The sequence below is a fragment of the Aplysia californica genome, unplaced genomic scaffold (genome assembly GCF_000002075.1).
Source record: "Aplysia californica isolate F4 #8 unplaced genomic scaffold, AplCal3.0 scaffold00171, whole genome shotgun sequence".
NCBI lineage: Eukaryota > Metazoa > Mollusca > Gastropoda > Aplysiida > Aplysiidae > Aplysia > Aplysia californica.
This window is the reverse complement of record NW_004797441.1, coordinates 762,628-782,987: the sequence shown is the minus strand read 5'-3', so window position 1 is coordinate 782,987 and position 20,360 is coordinate 762,628. Positions and strand designations below refer to the sequence as shown.

At 38.8% G+C, this 20,360-nt stretch overlaps 1 protein-coding gene across 2 annotated transcripts; it reads left to right on the top strand.

The window, feature by feature from the left end:
* The first annotated feature begins 133 nt into the window (after positions 1–133).
* Positions 134–20,331, top strand: LOC101850168 (TIMELESS-interacting protein). 2 transcript variants are annotated; one of them, XM_005098057.3, is made up of 9 exons: positions 134–874; positions 5,912–6,122; positions 6,829–6,919; positions 7,181–7,256; positions 9,312–9,434; positions 10,311–10,412; positions 10,892–11,029; positions 14,636–14,735; positions 18,733–20,331. In XM_005098057.3, the coding sequence occupies exons 2-9, from the start codon at positions 5,957–5,959 to the stop codon at positions 19,050–19,052; spliced, it is 1,116 nt and encodes a 371-aa protein (XP_005098114.1). In that variant the 5' UTR covers positions 134–874; positions 5,912–5,956; the 3' UTR covers positions 19,053–20,331. The 2 variants fall into 2 exon arrangements, with proteins under 2 accessions (XP_005098114.1, XP_012937827.1); XM_013082373.2 differs by lacking the exon at positions 134–874 and adding an exon at positions 3,586–3,797.
* The last annotated feature ends 29 nt before the right edge of the window (positions 20,332–20,360 follow it).

The window sequence follows — 20,360 nt, the reverse complement described above, 5'->3', positions numbered from 1 at the left end:
GTACATTCGCATACAAATTGCAGATAAAAGCGAAGCCGTGTCTGTCCATAATAATCAAAGTTTTGAAATTGTCTTTATAGTGTGGACGGAGGATTCAATTAGAACCAATATTAAAGAATTAAAAAAACAAGAGCAAGGGAGTCATTTTAGATCTACATTTGGCATTAAATTGGCTTATTGTCACCTTATCTGGCATCAAGATCAAGAAGACATGAGAAGAGGAAAACGGAAAAAGAAGGAAAGGAAAGTTAATTTGATCATGGGCTTGGGCTTTACCCAAAAAAAGCCTTAAAAAACCCAGACTGGTGCGAGTGTTTCGAAGTTGTTAGGAAGAGATTGAAGTTGAGGCCAATAAGGGGTTCACTTTAAAGCCACAAGAGCAATCATATAGACTAGGCAAAAAAAGATTCCTTGCCTTGGACGAGGCCAAGACACAGAACTTAACTGACTTTTAACTGGCACAGAACAGCGAAGATTTACTGTCTTCGGCCAAAGATGAAGAAAAAAATAGTGGTAGATCTACTAGAATGCGAAATGCGAAGGAGATACAGAGCGAAGAGTTTGAGGCAGGGCCGGCTACTCTTGTGATATATTATTGTCTGTAGTGAGTAGTAAACAGGAACTTCGGGAAAAGCCGCGGAAAATCCGGAAAATGAGAAGGCAGGCGGATAGGCCAAGCAATCATAGTCAATAGACTTAGCTAGATTTAGATTGAATTCTTATGATTTCAAACCTTGCCTACGTACCGTGCGTCTTCAAAAATATATAGACTAGATCTAGATCTGCTTTACCTCGTTAGTATAATAAACAATCAACTCTGATACATTTCTACCCTTTCATTTTTACTGGATTGCTTGGTTACTTTTTTGTTCGGGTAAGTTTTATTTAGATCTATGGCCACCTCTATTCTCACCCGGAGTGAGAATAGGGCAGGCGAGTCTTGTGGCTATTCTCACCCGGTGCGCGTTCACCAAATTTTGCGTTCACCCTAAACCATAGAATTCTACACTGTGAGGAAAAATTGTAGAATTCTGTGCAGTGAACAAACGTTCCATTTCAACTGTAGTTGTAGCCTACTAAAAGCAAGCATACAATTTTGTCTGTGGGCAGTGGAAAGAGAGAGAGGAGTAGCGCGAGAATTTCCGGGCAAAACAAAATGGCGACCCGCGTAGTTCGGCTCGATTCGAAAAGTTAAATAGCCGTAGCATCTTTGTAGACAACCAAATTAATTTACTTTTGTGTTTTAACATCATTTTTAATTTTTAACTTTGTTTTGGTCAATTTGATCGTCCACACCAATAGACAGTATTCAGAAAGAGACAGAGAGAGAAAGAAGAGAGGAAGAGTTGATCTTGCGAGAACTTCCGGGCGGGTGAGAATAGCCACTTTCTTTATTTATAGTGTAGCGATTTTGTAGTTTCGTTTGTTAAAGTCAAGAGTAGAGGGGAGTTTCTGGAGGAGATCTAGAATCTAGATCTAGATTCTAGATCTAGATCTAGATCTAGATCTATACATCTACATCTAAGATCTAGATCTAGATCTAGATCTAGATTTAAATCTAGATCTAGTCTAGATTCTAGCACCAAAGATTCTCAGAATACTAAGTCTAATATCTAGATCTAGATCTAGAATCTAGATTCTAGATTTAGATTTAGATCTAATCTAGATCTAGATTCTAGAGTCTAGATCAAGGAGGAGACTCCTCCCTCGGATATGGTGGTCCCGATATTTGTTGATATCGGAGACCGGGAAATAACCTGAAAATGAGCCCAACTGGCTAGGTAACAACCCGTAGTATGTGATAGGGGACCCCGGACACACTGTAGAAATAGATAAGCCTTGTGGCCAAGCGGAAATACGTTGTACACTCTGTGCCTGAGCGGTGGGTATTTGGGGGTGTTGATAGAAACACGAAACGGGGGTTCTTGGTACTTGTTCCAGACCGCACAGCAGCAACCCTGCTGCCCATCATCCTTCGCTGTATAGCACCTGGGACAATCATCTACTCTGACAGCTGGCAGGCTTATGTTGGCTGAAATTTGCCAGTAAAGTAAAGCCACCTTAACCAACACTGTCACCAGTTGTTCACGAGAGAAATTCTGTCCCCGTCATTTTATGCAAGAAAAATTCTGAAATTATGCAAACTGAGCCCCAAAATGTGAAGTTATGCAATTCTGTTGATTTCAACAAAGAATGATAGGAAAATAATCAGAAAGTATGCTAAAAATTATCAAATTTTGCTAAATTATGCGGGGTGCATAATATCACGGAGACAGGTAATTTCGTCGACCCTGTCACTGGAGCTTGCACTAACACTAACAGGGCCGAATGTTTTTGTTAAAAATTGCAAGAAATGATTATAGGCTGGAGTACAGGGGACAACTTTAGATTCCCACCTGGATGAGTTTTTGTGGAGGGAGATCCATGGGGACAACAAGCAAGCCCTCAACAACCTTCTCCTCCACCTGCCCCAATGGTACCCCATCCGGTAAATTTTTACTTTCACTCCCGCACGCAGATGCTCTGCTTTGGGGGTCAAACTGCAGTACTGTTTGCTGCAGGTCCCACATAAAGCCAGTAAAACTGTTGCAAATCAATTATTTTCAAGAAAATTTCAAATCTAAAACTGTATATCAAATTAAGGGTTCAAAAAGGGGGCTTGCCCCCCCAGTAACCCCCCCAGATTTGTTCAAGTCCAAAGCATATCTATCTCTAATAAGACATTATAAGAACAATCAGATATTTAAAAAATTATTAATTTGCGACGGAAATGATTTTTATTATTCATGTTCAGCGTATCAATATTTAGATCTAGTAGAAAATGGACAACTGGTAGCTAAGTGTGAGATGGGAGGGAAAGTAAAAAAATACCCCCCTTGCCCTAAGGTACGTTTATATTCCTTTTCTTTTTTCCTTGACTCCAGTTTGAGTCCCATTTCCATTAGATTCTGGCATATCGGGCGGTTTTTTACATTTCCGGCTCTTCGATGTCATCAAAAGTCGGGACCTAGATATATAGATCTATATCCTAGGAGTGTCCTTCCAAGATGCAATTTTATTGTATGGGCTTTAATCCCACAGGCCCACGCCGTGGCGGGCCCGTTTTGCCGTTGCTGCTTAGCCTTAGTCCTTGATGGGCTACATCACTAGGCGACTCGAGGTTGGTTTCATTGCCGACTGCTTGGTCTTGGTGTGTCTGTAGCCTACAACTTTGTTTTGAGAGTAGAAGAGGAGGTACAGAATGAACATGGTACAGACTAAATTCATTGAATGAGACTGAGATTGTTTAAAGATCAGTGTGACTTTTCGGACACAGACACAATCCTGTTCTCTCCCCAGGGCCATTTCCGGTAGAGATTGGTTTTCAATATCCTCCAATACCGATCACACACTTCCCAGTCACAGCAATTTTATGCAAACTGCAAGAATTCATTGGTCCAAAAAGAAAGAAGCATGTCATTCTCAAAAAGAAAAAGACCCACAATGTACGTTATTCATCCCTAAAACTATCGCAAATCAATTATTTTCAAGAAAATTTCAAACCAGCTGCACAATATTATGGATTAAAACAGACCCCCAGATTTTTGTTTACTTCAGCCTAGATTCCAAAGTATTGAATCAAGCTGTTGAAAACATGTGCTTGTACCGCACTGATTTGACAACCGTGTTGTATATTTGATATTTTGGCTGGCTTCAAGCATTCCATCCCATAAGATGAAGGAAAGCGAAGCGCGTTCACCGAATTCAAGTCAGGAATGGGATGGAAAATTGGATACTGTATATATGGGAAACAAGAGGTGAGAGATAGGACACAGAAGGTGGGATTCGGAAGATTGGGCTGGTCATATATTATGTGTGTACCATAATGACTGTATTGCACTGGGTCAGCCTGTGAACCGAAACACACCTCTCCCCCCCCCCTCCCTCTCTCTCTCTCCCTCTCTCTCCCTCTCTCTCTCTCTCTCTCTCTCTCTCTCTCTCTCTCTCTCCCTCCCTCTCCCTCCCTCTCTCTCTCTCTCTCTCTCTCTCTCTCTCTCTCTCTCTCTCTCTCTCTCTCTCTCTCTCTCTCTCTCTCTCACTGCCCGCAGGCAAAACTTCATGCTTTCAACTCAAGAGCGCTGGAAAGTTTGTTTACTCTCGTATCCGCTGGGCATCTCGCCCGGATGCGAGATATTGCAATTGAAACATCTTGGTAGTACAAAATCTATGGTAGTGCTGCTGTGGGCCAAAAATGATGCTGTGGAACTTGGTTTCAACGAGGTCGCCGGGCCTGGCCTAAAATCTTGTTGAATCCGAGTGTTCGTTATAGAAAACATGAGGTTTTGTGTAGATAATCACAGGCACTGAGCAGGTAATGTGTAAAGAGAAGTAACAAATAGTGCCTGAAATGCCTGCATACAGTAGTCTCCGTCTAAACGCACGGTGCTCTGGAGGGCTCCTCAGCGTGTGTTTATACGGAGCGTGCGTTTACATGAACCTTAGCAAAGGGAGGAGGGGACGCAGTCTTCTCATTGCCTTGATATACTAGTTACCTCCCTTTGGGATGGGTGTCACTTAGGCCAATAATGTGACGGCACGTGACTGCTTGGTAAAAGATTCCCCGACTGCGGTTAAGACTGCAAAGGCGTTGAATGGGGGGGGGGGCAGAAAGACAGACTTGATGTAATGAATGAACCATAAAATGTCGGGAACCAATAGCCTGAACAGAAATTGTTGGTGATAGTCATAGAGATGACGGCCCAGCCACGTGGCTTTCCAAGCGACCACCCCCAACCATAAATTCATGAACGAGTATTCACGCGTGTTGCGCATCATCATAGGCTTAGGTCTAACTAAACAACTAAACATTAGCCAACACGCAGTCACTCAAACACCAGTCAGAAACCTTCTCTCAAAGAGATGCATTTCCAGTGACCAATCAAATAACGTTTCCGTCCCCCAACCCCCCCCAACATTTTACCGACTAGTCCTAGACCTATGTGTCAGTGGAAAGTTTGGTGTGAAAACGCTGTCCATCACTCTCTTTGTTCTGCGTAAGGGGCAGTCTCACCAAATATCAGGTTTTCTAGGCTTGTCGTAGTGAAAATTACCCTTTTTCAAGCTTTACCTGTCAGCATGTTTCGCAGATCGGAGCGTGCGTTTAGAGGAAGTGACCGTGCGTTTGTACGTCTAAATTATATAGTAAAAAACCCGTCCGATGACGAAAGCATGCGTTTGAGCGGAGCGTGCTTTTGTATGACGTGCGTTTAGGCGGAGACTACTGTAATATTATGAGCTGTTTAAAAAAAAGACCGATTCGTTCAAATGCACGCCTGTGTCATCTCGATTGTTTACCATAAATTTGTGTTGCTGTGTAGAGCCTAGCATACGGCAACTTTTGATTCCGAGGACCAGCGCACAATTTATTACGTAGATCTACGTCAAGACTAGCTTATCATTGTAATAGTGATCAGTCACCGGGGGGGGGGAGACTGTTACGCATTTGTATCTGCGACGTTCAACCCCCGGATCGCTGGTGCCCCTCACCTTTCAATAAAATTTCAAACCTTATTATGGACTAAATTGCAAAACTTCAAATTATCATGGGGAAAAACGGGGGGGGGGGGGGGGTTAGCCCCCTGTAACCCCCCAGAATTTGTTTTTACCACAGGAGGGCCAGGCTCATTTGTGTGATTTTTTTTTTCTAATAAAAACCATCAAATATTTCAATTACTATTAGATCTAGATCTAATTTGCAACGAATAAAATTTTTAAATATATATATTGAGTCAGTATTAGTGTAAACCGGATAAAAAGAGAAGGGCTTTACAAAACCTGAGCATGAGACGGTAGTGAAAGGAAAAGAATTACCAACCCTCGAAAACTCCTATGCCTGTACAACTACAACAACTTCTCACTTTTCTGTTCACAGGTTTTGTGCTAATTCTGACCTCCCTGCTGTGATAGCATTTCAGTCATGGATAGTATTCCTCTTGAGATGGATGATATTTTTGATGAAGATGGCCAAGACTTCAATCCTGCAAGACTTCCTGATTTGGAGGATGAGCTTGAGCCAATGAGAAACATGATGCATGCTTCTGATAATGATGAAGGGGATGAAGATGGTGAACAACCTGCAACAGGTAGGCCTATTTTTATATGTTCAGCAGTTTGTGAAAAAGTGTTCATTGATTTTGATTCCCGACAGAAAAGGGTTGTAATAAACTTTTTGACTAGATCTGTAAGTAAAAGGAAATTTAATTATTGTACTTTTGCTCTTGGCGTTACATCTTTTTATGACATTTATATTTGAGGTCTGGCTGTTTGTTCTTGCTTATTGATTTTTGTATTCTTTGAAGTTGCAGGAGCAGAACTTAAATAATTGAAGTCTTGGAAAAAAATGTCTTCATAGCTAGCAGTAGAACAGTAGACACTTTTGTTTTCACTAGAGTCTGGTTAGCTAGCTCTTTTTGGGAGTGTATGTTTGATATCAATTTTTATCAATAATAAAAGTAATTCAGGTTGTGGAATCCGTATACTGTGTATCCTATGGCATTCTAAATTCATCTTAATGGGAAGTTCTTCGTTCAATAACAATTCAAGATAGAATAATTTAACACTGCTAACAGGTGGATTTTCCAGTTTTCAGAATTTTGACTTTTCATTGCCTCAACATTCTCTTCTCTCAATATTTACGACTAATGAACATGACAGAATAGATGTTGAGATTTCCGGTTCATTTTTCTTAATTTTTAAGCTGCTGGTAAGGAATTTGTGAAAAGCACCATGAAGCTATTTTTGTGTAATTTAATGCCAGTTCAATACAAGGTTGTTTTGATTACATTTCAGATGATCCAGAGTTATTAGCAAAGTTGAAGAGTATGAAAGGAGCCTCAAAGCTCACAGCTAAAAGGACAATGCCCAAATTAGATGAAACACGGTGGGTGATTTTTTCCTTTGCTTGGGTTTTATAAATTGTATTTTATGGAGTGTTTATATTTTTATCTGCCTGGAGACCTAACTTTTCCATTGCTCTAGTACCAGTGTCGCCTGTACATTGTAATTAGAATATCATTGAGAAAAACTAGTTCCATCCTTATTCTAGAGAGAAAAGCAATAATATCTGCCAAACTGATGCCAGCATTCAAGCAATGTAATAAATGTATAATTACTTTATTTTTATTATTGTACTTCTCTGCAGATTGACTGGTGAGCGTGGAATTCCTGTCCTTCCTAAAGTTTTTCAAGACATCCATCTCAAAGGGAAAAATCACGAAGTAAGTTTAGTTAGCATCATCATATAGGTAGGTTAGTCTCAGTCACTTTATTTTTTTTCAATTTGCATGAATCTTCTCAGGAGTCCAGTATATCATTCTTATCTTTGGTACACATGCTTCATTTTCTTTACCAGTTAAAAATTTTTATGTTTGCTGTTTTAACCCTCGTCCTGCGGGGGCCGGGTTTATGTCGCCCGATAAGCCTATTTCGGCACTTCGCCTTCGTTCTGGTCCCTGGCTCACCGCACGCGCGCCGAGCGTCATCTCACGTGAAATTCGGGTCCCGCGTCGGATCCCCATTCGGGCAGGTCAAGTGTGTGTATGCGTCAGTCTGCTTTAGTTTGTGTGCGTTTGTGGCCTTCTTCTAGAACCGCCTGCGTTGGTTTGTAATCAAGGCTTAGTCTCATTCAAAACATGCCAAGTTGGTAGCTCTTGATCTTCGTCCAATGAAATTATAGAAGAAATTGACCCACTTAAACATGAGGAGCTCGAAAGGATAGTCAGGAAATAAGACTTCCGTTTTTCTATAAAAAATCTTTCAAATGAGCTTGATTTTGTATGAAATGATACTATCTGATAAAAAATAAGTTTGTTTGATAGTTTTGAATACCATTGTGCAGGTACAAAGAACAATTTGAGTGCAAAACATTAGGAAATTGACCTATACTATCCCCTTTTGAACCTCAGGTCATTCATAACAACAAGAGCGTCTAGAACGGTTTTTATTCAAATTGGCGTAACTACTCGTAATGTCTTATCAGCTTGTGAGAGGGGGTTATTCATGTGTTTGTAACACTTTATAAATAGAAAGCTATGAAAGATAGAGCGTTATTTTCATCATCGATTAACACACTCCCACGGTATTCATGGCGAAAACACACATTTCCCGGTGCAAGCGCTGTACACCAACAGTACACACTGAGTGACCCCGGCGGCCTGCCCGGAATGTCCGACGTAATCGGTTGTTGATAAGATTCGCATCTCAGCACAGACACAGGACAAGAGTTCAGACTATTTGCACAGCTGAAAAATGTGACATTTTGGGTAGCATATTAATATGATATTAAGAGAGTTGTAAAGGTCTTGAGTCACTCTTGATCTTGTGTGATGTTGGGTCCGGGTTCTCTTCTGTTCTGTAGGCATTCAACATGAAAATGTTCTCTCTGCTGTTCTGTCAAATTTCTTTAATGAAAGTTTTGACTTACTGCGTAGTCAGGCAATTGCAGCTGCTCTACTGCCCACATACATCTGACTTAAATGTCTTGTATCTTCACACCTACCATGTGGTGAATTATTACATATTTCCTTTCCAATTGTTTCAAATTCTACCAGGTGCTCAAAAAGTAAATTATACACTTTTATGTTTTTGTACTGTTTTGTACAGTACAACCTAAATTGTTTGAGCTGTTGTCTCTATTTTCTTTTCAGTTTAGATTTTTCAGATAAAAATTAATAGAGTATGGTGGTTTATTTTTATAAAGTCAGCCTGGGACTCAAGAGACTTTTGAAAGTCGAAAAATTGTGCAGCTCTAATATTCTGGAAATGGAAATATTGTCATGTATATGATTATATAATCAGTTCAGTTTGGTCTCTTAATATATTTTGTCAAATATTTAAGCTAGTCTTACCTTTTGTTACTCCATAATGGTAGAGAGAGATAGCCAAATTTATCCTTTTTTAGACTTTGTGTCTCTGTAGTCATTGTTATGAAGAGGTTCTTGAGAAAACAATAGATACAGTATAGTGGCTTTCCTTGTGTTTTGTCACAGAAGAAGTCATACTGTCCTTGTCCACATCTGTATGAAAATTGGTATAAATGCCAAGCGAATGCCCTTGGGAAATCCTTTTTTTTAACGCTTTATATTTGCCATTGCATTTTATCATTTTCATTCTTTATGTTGCCCTTTTAAAAAAAAGATTTTGTGAGTTCATTAGTTGTCACATTTCAAGTAAACTCCTTTTTTTACCCATGAGACATTTTCAACACACGTCTACAGTTCACTTTAAAGTTATTATATTTTTTTTCTCTTTTCTTTTTGTGTGCTGAAAAATAGGTGGAGGATCTCAAAGCCATAGTGCGACGACTAGAGCACTGGGGTCATCGTCTCTTTCCTAAGATGCCTTTTGCTGAAGTGCTGGAGAGGGTAGAGAGACTTGGGGCCAAGAAAGCTGTCCAGGTTTGCAGTTAAATTCATCCTCTTTCTGCACTGGCACAATCAGTAAAAATATATGAATTATACATGCTGCTGTGCCTGTTTATAAAAGTTTATTGAAACCGAAATTTGTGCATGTTTGTGTGTAGTGGGACTGTAGGATTCATAAATTATTTTTGTTTTGTTTTTTACTCTAGAATAATTTTACTTCTCCCCAAAGTGTGGTTGGGTTTGTTGGGGTTTTTTTTCGGGGCAATCTGATGAGTCTCCTCCTTCTGCTTCTTTTCACTGTTAGCAAAATTTTTCTCTTTATGTTTCTGGCAAAAATATGGCTGTTGTAATGCTGATTCAGCATAAACTACTCAACAGTATTCTCAACTATGCCTTGACGTTACAGAAAACTTTTCCACAGCATATATTTTAGTGACAATTTCAGCCACCATAGAGGTCGGGAGTGTTTTTGCTGGTGTTAAATTATGATTAAAACAAAAATGTATTTGTACCTAGAGGAGTACCTAAATGTTTTCTCATTTTTATTTTCTGCTTATTGAATTGTTGGCATGCTTTTCAAATGTGCTTAGCCCAGAGAGCAGATTTTTTTAAAGTATAGAGAAAACTTTTCATGCTGCCAAAATTGCTCTTACAGAATGTATCTTTTTCTTTCTCTATAAGTGGGGGGGGGGGGGGGGGCACAATCGTAGACCCACATGTATTTCTGACATAAAGGTGTCCTCACTGCCCAGAAAGAAAGGTATGGATTAAGTGCTTCAGGGTAGCTTTAATAAGCTCGTTGTTCCCAGCTTTATTAAGAGAATGATATAGTAAATCGAGTTTTTGTTTCACTTTGTAATTTGTTTTATTGTTACACAATCAAGCATGGACTCTCTTTCATTTCCTTAGACCTGTGTAAAGAAGATCCGTCTTGACATGCTAGAGATGCCAGAGGACCGTGAGGATGAAGATGATGTGCAGAGAGCAGGCGATACTCAACAAGAAGTTCAGGTACTGACTAAAGTCATCATCAGTTAATGTGCACGATTCTTTTATACAAGTTATGAACAAGAAATTGAAATGAGGTGTCTGAAGCTAATTCACAGCATGGCTTTTGAAATCCTGTTTTTATAGGGATAAAGGATCTCCCCGTTGTCTAGTGAGAGATGATATAACTCTCTAGATTTAGACATTTTGAGAAAAAGGCTTCTAGAGACAACGGTAATGATCATCCTAAATGATTTCACAAAAATTAAGATTTTTTCAAAAAAACTCTTTCACATCCTTCATGTTTTTATTGTGTTGATTGTTGGCTTATCGTTTATTGGTTTGTTTGTTTTTGGTGCGAATTCTGCAGAGTGCTTTAAGCTTTTTAGTCTTGCCCTTTTGTAGTTTATGTTTATATGTCTTGATGTATGGTGTGTATGTCCTTTGATGCAAAATATTGGGAAAACTTCTGTAGAAATGTTCAAGTGTATTCTTCTCTGCAGGTTGATGAAGATGAAATTGAGGATTTATTGCGTGAACAAGAGACTTATGACAGACAACATGGCCATTCTGATGATGATGACCCATTCCACACGACGTTTCAAACAGAGCAGTCTGCAAAGTCTGAATCAAATGAACAGGTACAATGTTTTCCATTTTTTGAAGCATACACATACTTGATCTCAGAATGGAGGCTCTCGTGGCCTAGAGGTTAAGGTGTTGGCCTCTCATTCAAAGGTCCCAAGTTCGAATCCGGGTAGCGACCGAAAAATTTTCCTCTCTAAAACTGTCTCCTTTCACCTCCTTTCCTGCTCTCTAGTAATGTTCTGTCAACTGCTTTCGTGTCCTCTTTCTGCCCCCACCCCCTAACCTCCTTTGCCCCTTCCTCTTGGCTTCTGACTCTTTCAGCAGCCTTTCTATCAGGGTTGGGTTGATTTAAATCAGTTGATTTTTTAAATTTAAATCAACTTGATTTTTTAAATAAAAATCAGTGATTTAAATCAATTTTTTTTAAATTTATTTTTATTCAGTTTTTACACATTTCAACATTCAGAATTCCTTTCCTTGGTTTCATAAAACAGATATAAGGTTTAGTAGACTAATATAATCATGCTTAAAAGTCTGCTTTCCCCCCTTTCACTGTAAAATAATACAGTATTCAATTTACTTTTTTTTTCATAATTGAAATCAGAGCTGGTTTGATTTAAATCAGTTGATTTTTTAAATTTTAATCAACTTGATTTTTAAAATAAAAATCAGTGATTTAAATCACTTTTCAAAAAATGTATTCAGCTTTTACATATATTTAAACATTCAGAATTCCTTTCCTTGGTTTTATTAAACAGATATAAGGTTTAGTAGACTAATATAATCATGCTTAAAAGTCTGCTTTCCCCCCTGTCACTGTAAAATAATACAGTTCTCAATTTACTTTTTTTTCATAATTGAAAACCAGGGTTGGGTTGATTTAAATCAGGTCGATTTAAATCAGTTGATTATTTAAATAAAACTCAGTGATTTAAATCAATTTATTTCTTTTAAAAAATGTATTCTGTTTTTATATCTTTAAACATTCAGAATTCCTTTCCTTGGTTTTATAAAACAGATATAAGGTTTAGTAGACTAAAATAATCATGCTGAAAAGTCTGCTTTCACCCCTGTCACTGTAAGTAGTAAAATAATTACTGTATTCAATTTACTTTTTTTTCATAATTGAAATGAGCTTTTTCTTTTTATACAAACACAAGCGCGCACACACACACACACACACTGTAATAAAATGCAAGTTTATCTATGCATAATTACCCTCCCCCCCCCTTCCTTTTAGACTGACATTTTCTTCATTTTTTGTCTGTAGGCATAATTCACTGGATATAGCAGATTAAGGCTTTCTAAAATTGCAGTTGCTTAAATTAATCATTAGTTAAAATAAAGACAATGCATTTTGCACTAAAAGAACTTACTTTTAGCCACCAAAAATCCCAAACTGAGTCGGCATTTTTTTTAAAATAAAAATTTTTTTTTAAATCCGATTTAAATTTAAAAAATCTTATTTAAATTTAAAAAATCGATTTTTTTGATTTTTATAAAAAAAATCACCAACCCTGCTTTCTATTGCTACCTTGTAGGTAGCGTAAACACAGCCTCGTGGGCACTCGCGGCCTTCCGACCACGTGGTATCGGTGAAATCGGGGTAATTCCGATTGCTGTTTCTTTGCTCTTTCGCTATAAAACACCAAATGCCGTACACCCTGTAAAAGTTCAGCTTTTCCTCGTTACAATGGTGTAAGTTGTTTATATGTCCGATTATTAGGAGCTGGAGAATCGCCGACGAAAGCGAAGCCCCTCGCGGTCGGAATGCGTGGTCGGCCGGTTAAAAAATTGACACGCGTGCATTGAAATGCTTCGCGGAACGAGGGATGATTAAAGACCTTCTTTTCATTGGCGGAGAACTGCAGAGCTTTGAACGAGCTTTCCCGTAGTATATATTTTGCCTTTGGCGTTTAAATAGAAATAGAAAGCTTTTAAAAATACTGTCAAAACGTTTAAAGATCACTTTTTACACAAAATATGTAAAATACCGGCTTAAAAAATGTATCCATCAAAAGATCAGTTTATTTTCTATTAGAATAAAGTAATAAGCTTGGAATTTTTTTTATCAATCCTTCCGCGAGACTCAGAAAGCATGTGACCCCGCATGCGGGGTACACTACAGTATAGAGCCGACTCGCTCGCCGCAGGCGCCGGGCGGGTCAACGTTTTTGTTTCATGCGATAAAATACTGATTTGTAATGATCTCAGTCTTGAAAAAAATTAGGCTCCATATATTTGTTATAGTGATTGTACTCTGTTAATGTGAAGATGCTTAGTGTACTCTTTTATTGTCTGTCAAACTTGGGGTTTGATTTGACAGTGATTGACTTTAACAAATTTGATCAAATTTTAAACAACTCCCATTTTCTTAAAAATTGACTGAGAGGTTAAAGAATGACACCAAAATGCTCAGTGGATATAGGCCTTTCAAATGGAACAGATAAATTTGGCATACAGCTACTTTGAAAATTTAGTTTCTGGTACCTACTCCTTGGCTCCTTCTTACTGCTGTCTTCCTGCCACATCCCTGATCTTTTGGTTGGAAGGATCTACACCTAGCCTTCTCGGACAAAGGCAAAAAATCTCGGAACACCCATGTGCGAATTGCAGGCGTTAAAGATCCCTTGATGGTCCAAAATCAATAAGAGTAAGCTTCAGCCGCCACCTGGGCTAAATTCAAAATTTCCTACCAACTGAAAAAGTCTAATGTATCCTCGCATTCATTTGACATCATGCAGTTGCAAGCGCCGTAAAACACTTACCAAAAAAAATATATAAATCTCAGAATGCTATCTGAAAGTGGAAACCAATCTTTTGCATTTGAAGACATGTCTTTCTGATTTTCTTAGTACTTGTGTGGTTTACAAGTTCACATTTTAGAAAAAGGTTTTAGCTGTTGTATATTTCATAATAACTCTGTCACATAACAACTCAATGGAAATTTGTTGAATTCCTCCAGTGCAATTTGAGATTTAGCATATGGTTCATCCTGTCTTTGGTACTTGATCAGTTCAATGGTGATCTTAAGCAGAAAAAAAAGCAGTGAAAGGATGAATGATGCTGATGTAGAAATATCTGAACAAGAAGGATGTATCTTATCAACTGTATACTTTTTACACCATTGTAGGTGGATAGCTTTGTCATTTTCTTAGAATGTGTTCCAATTGTTATTTCATGTTAACATCATTGCTAATGAATTGTGATAAAATCGTTTGAAATTTTAGAAGTACGGTGGACTCTGTGTAACACAGAGCAGTTTAACTCGAAATTCATGTTAACGTACAAGGATTTTGAATCCCCGTTATATTCCCTCTTGATTGTATGCATTGCAACTTCCAATATTATGGCCAAAAAATTCCAGCATATCTGATTAATTGAAGAAATTTTGGGCCATTTCATCATTCCTCTGCCTAGCTTTTATTTAACCCTCAGTAGCCTACCGTTGTCAGTACACTTAACACAACATTCTTTCAAGAGGAGGTGCTCTATGGCTAAGACCCTACTTTTAGTTTTCTTTCCCACTTCCTGTGTGCAGAAGGTGGTGAGAGAGTGGGTTTGTTTCACTGGACCAGGAGATGAGGCACTGGGAAACTCCCAACCATTCCTAGTTTAAGTAATTAATAATATTTTCGTCATTTTTTGTTCTTATTCAGGAAAAAACAGTGATCTCTGATGATGTGAAAGCAAGAATTGAAAGAAACAAGCAACTAGCAATGGAAAGAAGAGCGGCAAGGCTTGCAAAGACTACAGATGGTATGCTTTTTTGTACCCCTTTATACTTTATTACTTGTGCCTGGCGAGGGTGGAGGCTCAATGTGGTCCGTGGCTATCCACGAACAGTCAAACCCAGTAATACCGCCAACCTTGGGACGAGCATGAAGTTGGCAGAACAATGGGGCTGTGGTGTAAAGTGGTTTTAACACTTTGCCATCACAAGGCTCATATAGTAAAAATCCTTGCCATCAAAGACAAAGGGTGGGTGGTTGGCTGGTGCTCTGGTGTGGTTTGCTTTTTCTGTCCTATCAAACATCTATCGTCCTTTTCTCCCCTTCTTCTTTTTTATGTTTGTTACTCTCTTGTAACACCTCTAATCTTCTGGCGCTCATATGACCTTATGCAGTTACGAGCGCCGTAAAACCTCTACTAAAACTAAACTAAAACTTAAGACAAAAAAGGCATTTGGGGGAAAATCCAAAGAAACTGGGTGGAAAACATCGCCGATCGTTAATGCTGCCCTCTGTTAAATTAAAAGCACAGACTGCCCAAAGTCAAAGGAAATGATTCTGCAATGACAAGACGAAGGACAATATTCTGATTTAGTTCTCTTTGTCCAAATGTAGATGAGATAACTTTGGTCTTCCTGCATGGGACGATTACTGCCTTGTAGAGTGGAAAAGAAGATTATTACTTATCAATGCTCAGCTGCTCAGTGGGTTCTGTGCACCATGTGTACTGTGTACCTCTTGCAGCCAGTTCGCTGGCGGTGTTACAGGGCAAATCTACATTAGTTTACAGTGCTTCCATTCTTCGGTATTTCTACCGAAATTACTTTCTGCTAGTTTTGTACTTGTTCCTCCATCAGTATCAACTCCCTCTGTAAAAATTTGCAACAGCGTAGGGCTACCGAAATTCCGTAGCAAAAGACCCGTACTCGGCTTCGTACCGTCTTGTAAGTATAAGTTACTGATATTTACGGTAATTCTCTCAGCAATAGTTTGTTACGGTATAGAAACCTGCGAGATTGCGCATTTCCAGCCATCGGCCATTAATCCGCTATGCCCCATGCATTCATTGCGGGTTGGTCGGCAGTACATTTTTTACCTGCAGATTGATCAAAATCTGGCGAACTCTTTGTGCCACTTTCCTCCTTTCTATCATTCACTCATTCCTTCTGTCTATCTTCGGATTGTTGCCGCGGCGGGAAAATCTGCGCGTTGATCAAGTATATATTGACTTGTGATCTTAGAAAATTACTGTCAAAAAGAAACTTTTTCGCAAATTTATTGTCTAGATCTAGAGAAATTATCAGTTCGAAGATTCTACGGCACGGGAATGCGATAAGGGCTGCGATGATAGAAATTTGTGCTAAAACTACTAAAATCAAGAATAATTCGAAGTGGTGTTCCGAGGTTGTGACATGCGACATTCAGACGTGAAAATTGAGGAAAATTAAGGTATATGCTAGGTAACTGTATAATTGTGAAGGTACATATTTCTATTCATTATTCCCAGGTTTTTCTTCTATCAATGGTGCGATGACAAATTAATTGAATTATAGTAGCAATGGAAGGGAAACCTGCTTTTAAACATTGCCAGCAATAGAAAGATATGTGTGAAGAATTCAAACAAGACAAAATCTTGGTGAAAAAATAGGTAGTATGGGTTGTTGGCAATCTCTTCAAACAGGCTCCCAAATGCCATTTTCAACCCTCTAAAAGTACTAAATTTTGAATTCTTCGGGTGAACCCCCACGGGACGCTGTCCCTGGACGCTGCTGGGGGCCTATGCGGCAGAATTTTCCTTACTTTTCAGCTTCAGCTGGTGGAAGCACTGGATTTAGTTCTCTTTGTCCAAAAGTAGATGAGATGGACTTTGGTCTTCCTGCATGGGACGATTACTGCCTTGCAGAGTGGAAAGGAAGATTATTACTTATCAATGCTCAGTGGGTGCTGTGCACCATGTGTAGTGTGTACCTCTTGCAGCCAGTTTGCTGGCAGTGTTACAGGGCAAATTTACATTAGTTTAGAAAGGACCGTACTGTTCAGGCAGTTGGTGGATGGCGATTTAACCCTTTAAGCCCTTGACACTGGTGGCCGGTAAAATTGCCTGTATGCCTAGCCACCGGTACCCTATCCCCAACCCGGCCTGCCTGAGAAAAAACGTGTACAGAAAACAGCGTTTACTACACAAGACTTTACTGATTATTTTGAAGATTGTACTGAATTAGATGTTGGCAATGACAAGGACAACACCCTGAGTGGGATGTGGAATGTGATTCTGACATTCTTATGAATGTTAGTAATAAATCGCTCCAGAGCTCAGGCAGTGGGGCATGGTATCCTCAGCAGGTCAGGACTCAAGGGTTTAAGAGACAAATAATGTGTTTATATACATGTTTCTTTTGTGCCATGGCAAAACCTGGTGGTAAACTGGACTGCTGTATACCTGGGTTTGACTGTACGTTTTAATGACAGGATAAAATGGGAACATCATTTCAACCTTTTAGAAATACATAGTTTGGTCAAGTGAGCTGGGATATACTTGTTTTCTTATATAGTTTTTGTCATTTTTGGGATCTGATCTCTTAAGTTGCCTGTTTGATTTTTTTAATAGATTTTTTTTACTGGTAGTAGGCATTGACATTTTGTGTTAGCTGTTATTTTTTTCTACCACATATACCTTTCCTAGCAGTTAACAGCTGACCATTATTTTGTCATTATTGGTTTTCAGCCGTTACTTTTATGACATTTTTGTTCTCCTTTCCTGTTTTTTTTTTCCTTTTAAACAGAAAAAAATGTTACCAAGTCATAGAAAATATCACTTTATTTCCAAGTTTGAAAACCTTTAACAGGTTGTCTTTCTGAGCCTGTTCAGTACTACGTTAATAATGAACAAATACTTTAACTTCTCTACCATTGTGATCAGTTTTGGGATCTAAAAATAAAAATATTGTTTATTTAGTTTATTACAATGAGTACTTTAGTAATTTTTTCCCCTCGGCAACTGATCACTATTACAATGATAAGCTAGTCTTGACGTAGATCTACGTAATGAATTGTGCCCTGGTCTATGGAATCTAAAGTTGCCGTATGCTTGGCTCTACACAGCAACACAACTTTTTGGTAAACGATCGAGATGACACATGCATGTGCATTTGAACGAATCAGTCTTTTTTTTACACAGCTCATAATATGCAGTCATTTCAGGCACTACTTGTGACTTCTCTTTATACATTACTTGCTCAGAGCCTGTAATTATCTACATAAAACCTTGTGTTTGCTATAACGAAAACTGGGATTCAACGAGATTTTAGGTCAGGCCCGGCGACCTCGTTGAATCCGAGTTCCACTGTACTATTGACTAGCTGTCATTGTAGTCTTCTGTTGTGGGTGGTTGGCGGCTGCTCTGGTGTGGTTTGCTCCTTCTTTCCTATCAAACATCTATCGTCCTTATCTCCCCTTCTTCTTTTTTATGTTTGTTACTCTCTTGTAACACCTCTAATCTTCTGGCGCTCATATGACCTTATGCAGTTACGAGTGCCATAGAACCTCAACTAAAAAAAAGTCTTCTGTTACATTTGTCCTAATGTTTGAATATTTTTCCCTCTACATGCATGTTTATTCTGTTCGGAACATGAACAAATGAGTGAGAACTGAAGTATTTAACAGGCTATCATATCATTTACCACAGGGAACTGAGATAAAGCTTTTGAGCGTACATAGTGGGTGGTTGACGGATGCTCCGTTGTCCTTTCTTATTAAACATCTATCGTCCTTATCTTTCTTCCTTCTTTTTTGTGTTTGTTACTCTCTAATCTTGTCACACCTGTAATCTTTGGCACTTATTATATGACCAAATTGTGTTGCTATTGCAAGTGCTGTAAAATGCTTACTAAAACAAAACAAAGAGTGTACATGCCAGCAATGGAGGTATTGTTAAGTTAGTTGAGGTTTTGATCAAAAGGGGCATGAGACTGTAACTACTACTAACTACTATAAATTAAGGTAAACTCTCACTTTAATTTTTTCAGGTACAAGCATCACCACAGGGGTTGTGTCTGATCACAGTAGCAGTTCAGGAACACAGCCTCAACAAAATGGTCAGCTGTCATTAAATGAAGAACCAAGCAACATGGATCTTGTGGTTGGAGATACTTCCTCAAAGAAAGCTGAGAAAGTGGATGAACAAGATAATTCACTGTGTGATAATGATGTTGATAATTTAGAAAGGGAACACAGTGAACGAGTGCAAGATACTTCTGAAACCGAATTGCAATCAGAGGGAAGAGAACTTGAGAAACAGACAGATCAGAGTGTACAGGATGAGAATGATAGTATTGCTGTAGCGTGATGTTCTTGACCTTCAGAGTTGCCAGTAATCTTTTACTAGTGCTTTTGGAAGAGCACCATTAGTTACATTGACAGTCTCAGAGGGAAACAACTGTGTTTTGGAAAAGTGCCCTTCATGTGATCGGGAGTAGGTGAGCGCTGGGTGAATTGGCTTTAGTGACCTAATGATTATGACTCTGAACTAATTTCACCTTCGTTCAGACTGGACTCTCTGTGTCTGCATCAGGTGACTGTGTCACCTCCTCATGTCCTTTGACATAAGCCAGTAATAACTCCTGTCCCATTTTGTGTTATGCATATTGGGCTGGGCTCTGGTTCTTTGATCTTAGCTCTTTATCTCCGGAGGGGTTTTTCCCCCACTATGCCCAAGATCTCTTTTGGTATGAAACCTGAAAGTGACATAGGCCTACATGTCACTAAATTGGTCCTTAAATCAAAAGAAATGAACCTATTTTGATAGTTATTTTTATCTAATGCAAGAACTTCCAGTAAAAGAAATCTGTTTCCGGCAATTGCTAAAAATGAATATTACGTAGTTGTCGTAAAGGAATGTGAGCGAACTAATGCCAGTAGATCACCGGCACAGCGGTTCAGACTGCAAGCTGCTGTGAGCTGCATGCCAGAGATAAGGAGTTTAATGGCTTTGATGGAAGTTGACATTTTTCTTTCCTGGGGTGAAAAGAGTGGGTGGAAAATTGGGGAAAGTTTAAAAAAGGATTAATTTCCCAATAAAGCCTGTTCTGAATAATGATTTTCCGTCGGAACCTTTTCTCCTCTTTATAATTGCCCTTGGAGACTTCCCTTCAGAATGCCTCTATGTATTGAATCAGTGATATAAAAGCATTAATTTTTTTTTCCAATTAGTGCATACAATCAAACTTCAGTGTACTGCCAACATTGGATAAGCATGAAGTTTGAGTTATAATGGGGTTGGTTGTATATAATAGGGTTCTAATGCTGTCATCTGTTTAATAGCCCTGACTGTCCAACGTCAAGGGAAATGATTTTGCTGTGTCATCTGTGTTAGAAAAGTCGTCTTTTTGTCAGCCAGTTGCATAGCCGAGTATTCTGTCTCTCTCTCTCTCTCTCTCTACTCTTTCTTTCTGTGTTTGTGTGTGCACAAATTCAAATTAAAAATAACATGTACTGCCAAATTAGAAGCTCTTTGTCATATATATGCATGCTGCTTGTGAAATCCACAAGGCAAGAGTGAATTGTGCTTGCAATGCAAATTACTTAATTGTCAGATAACAATAAAATAAAAATTGTTGACATCATAAGTTTGTTTCTTGTTGTTTGTAGGTAGGGC

What these genes read in the sequence shown, in the direction of transcription:
- LOC101850168 (XM_005098057.3), top strand. Translation starts at nt 5,957, where the DNA reads ATGGATAGTATTCCTCTTGAGATGGATGATATTTTTGATGAAGATGGC. An exon ending in ATACTCAACAAGAAGTTCAG is followed by an intron (nt 10,413 to 10,891) that starts GTACTGACTAAA and finishes TCTTCTCTGCAG; the next exon opens with GTTGATGAAGATGAAATTGA. An exon ending in GCTTGCAAAGACTACAGATG is followed by an intron (nt 14,736 to 18,732) that starts GTATGCTTTTTT and finishes TAATTTTTTCAG; the next exon opens with GTACAAGCATCACCACAGGG.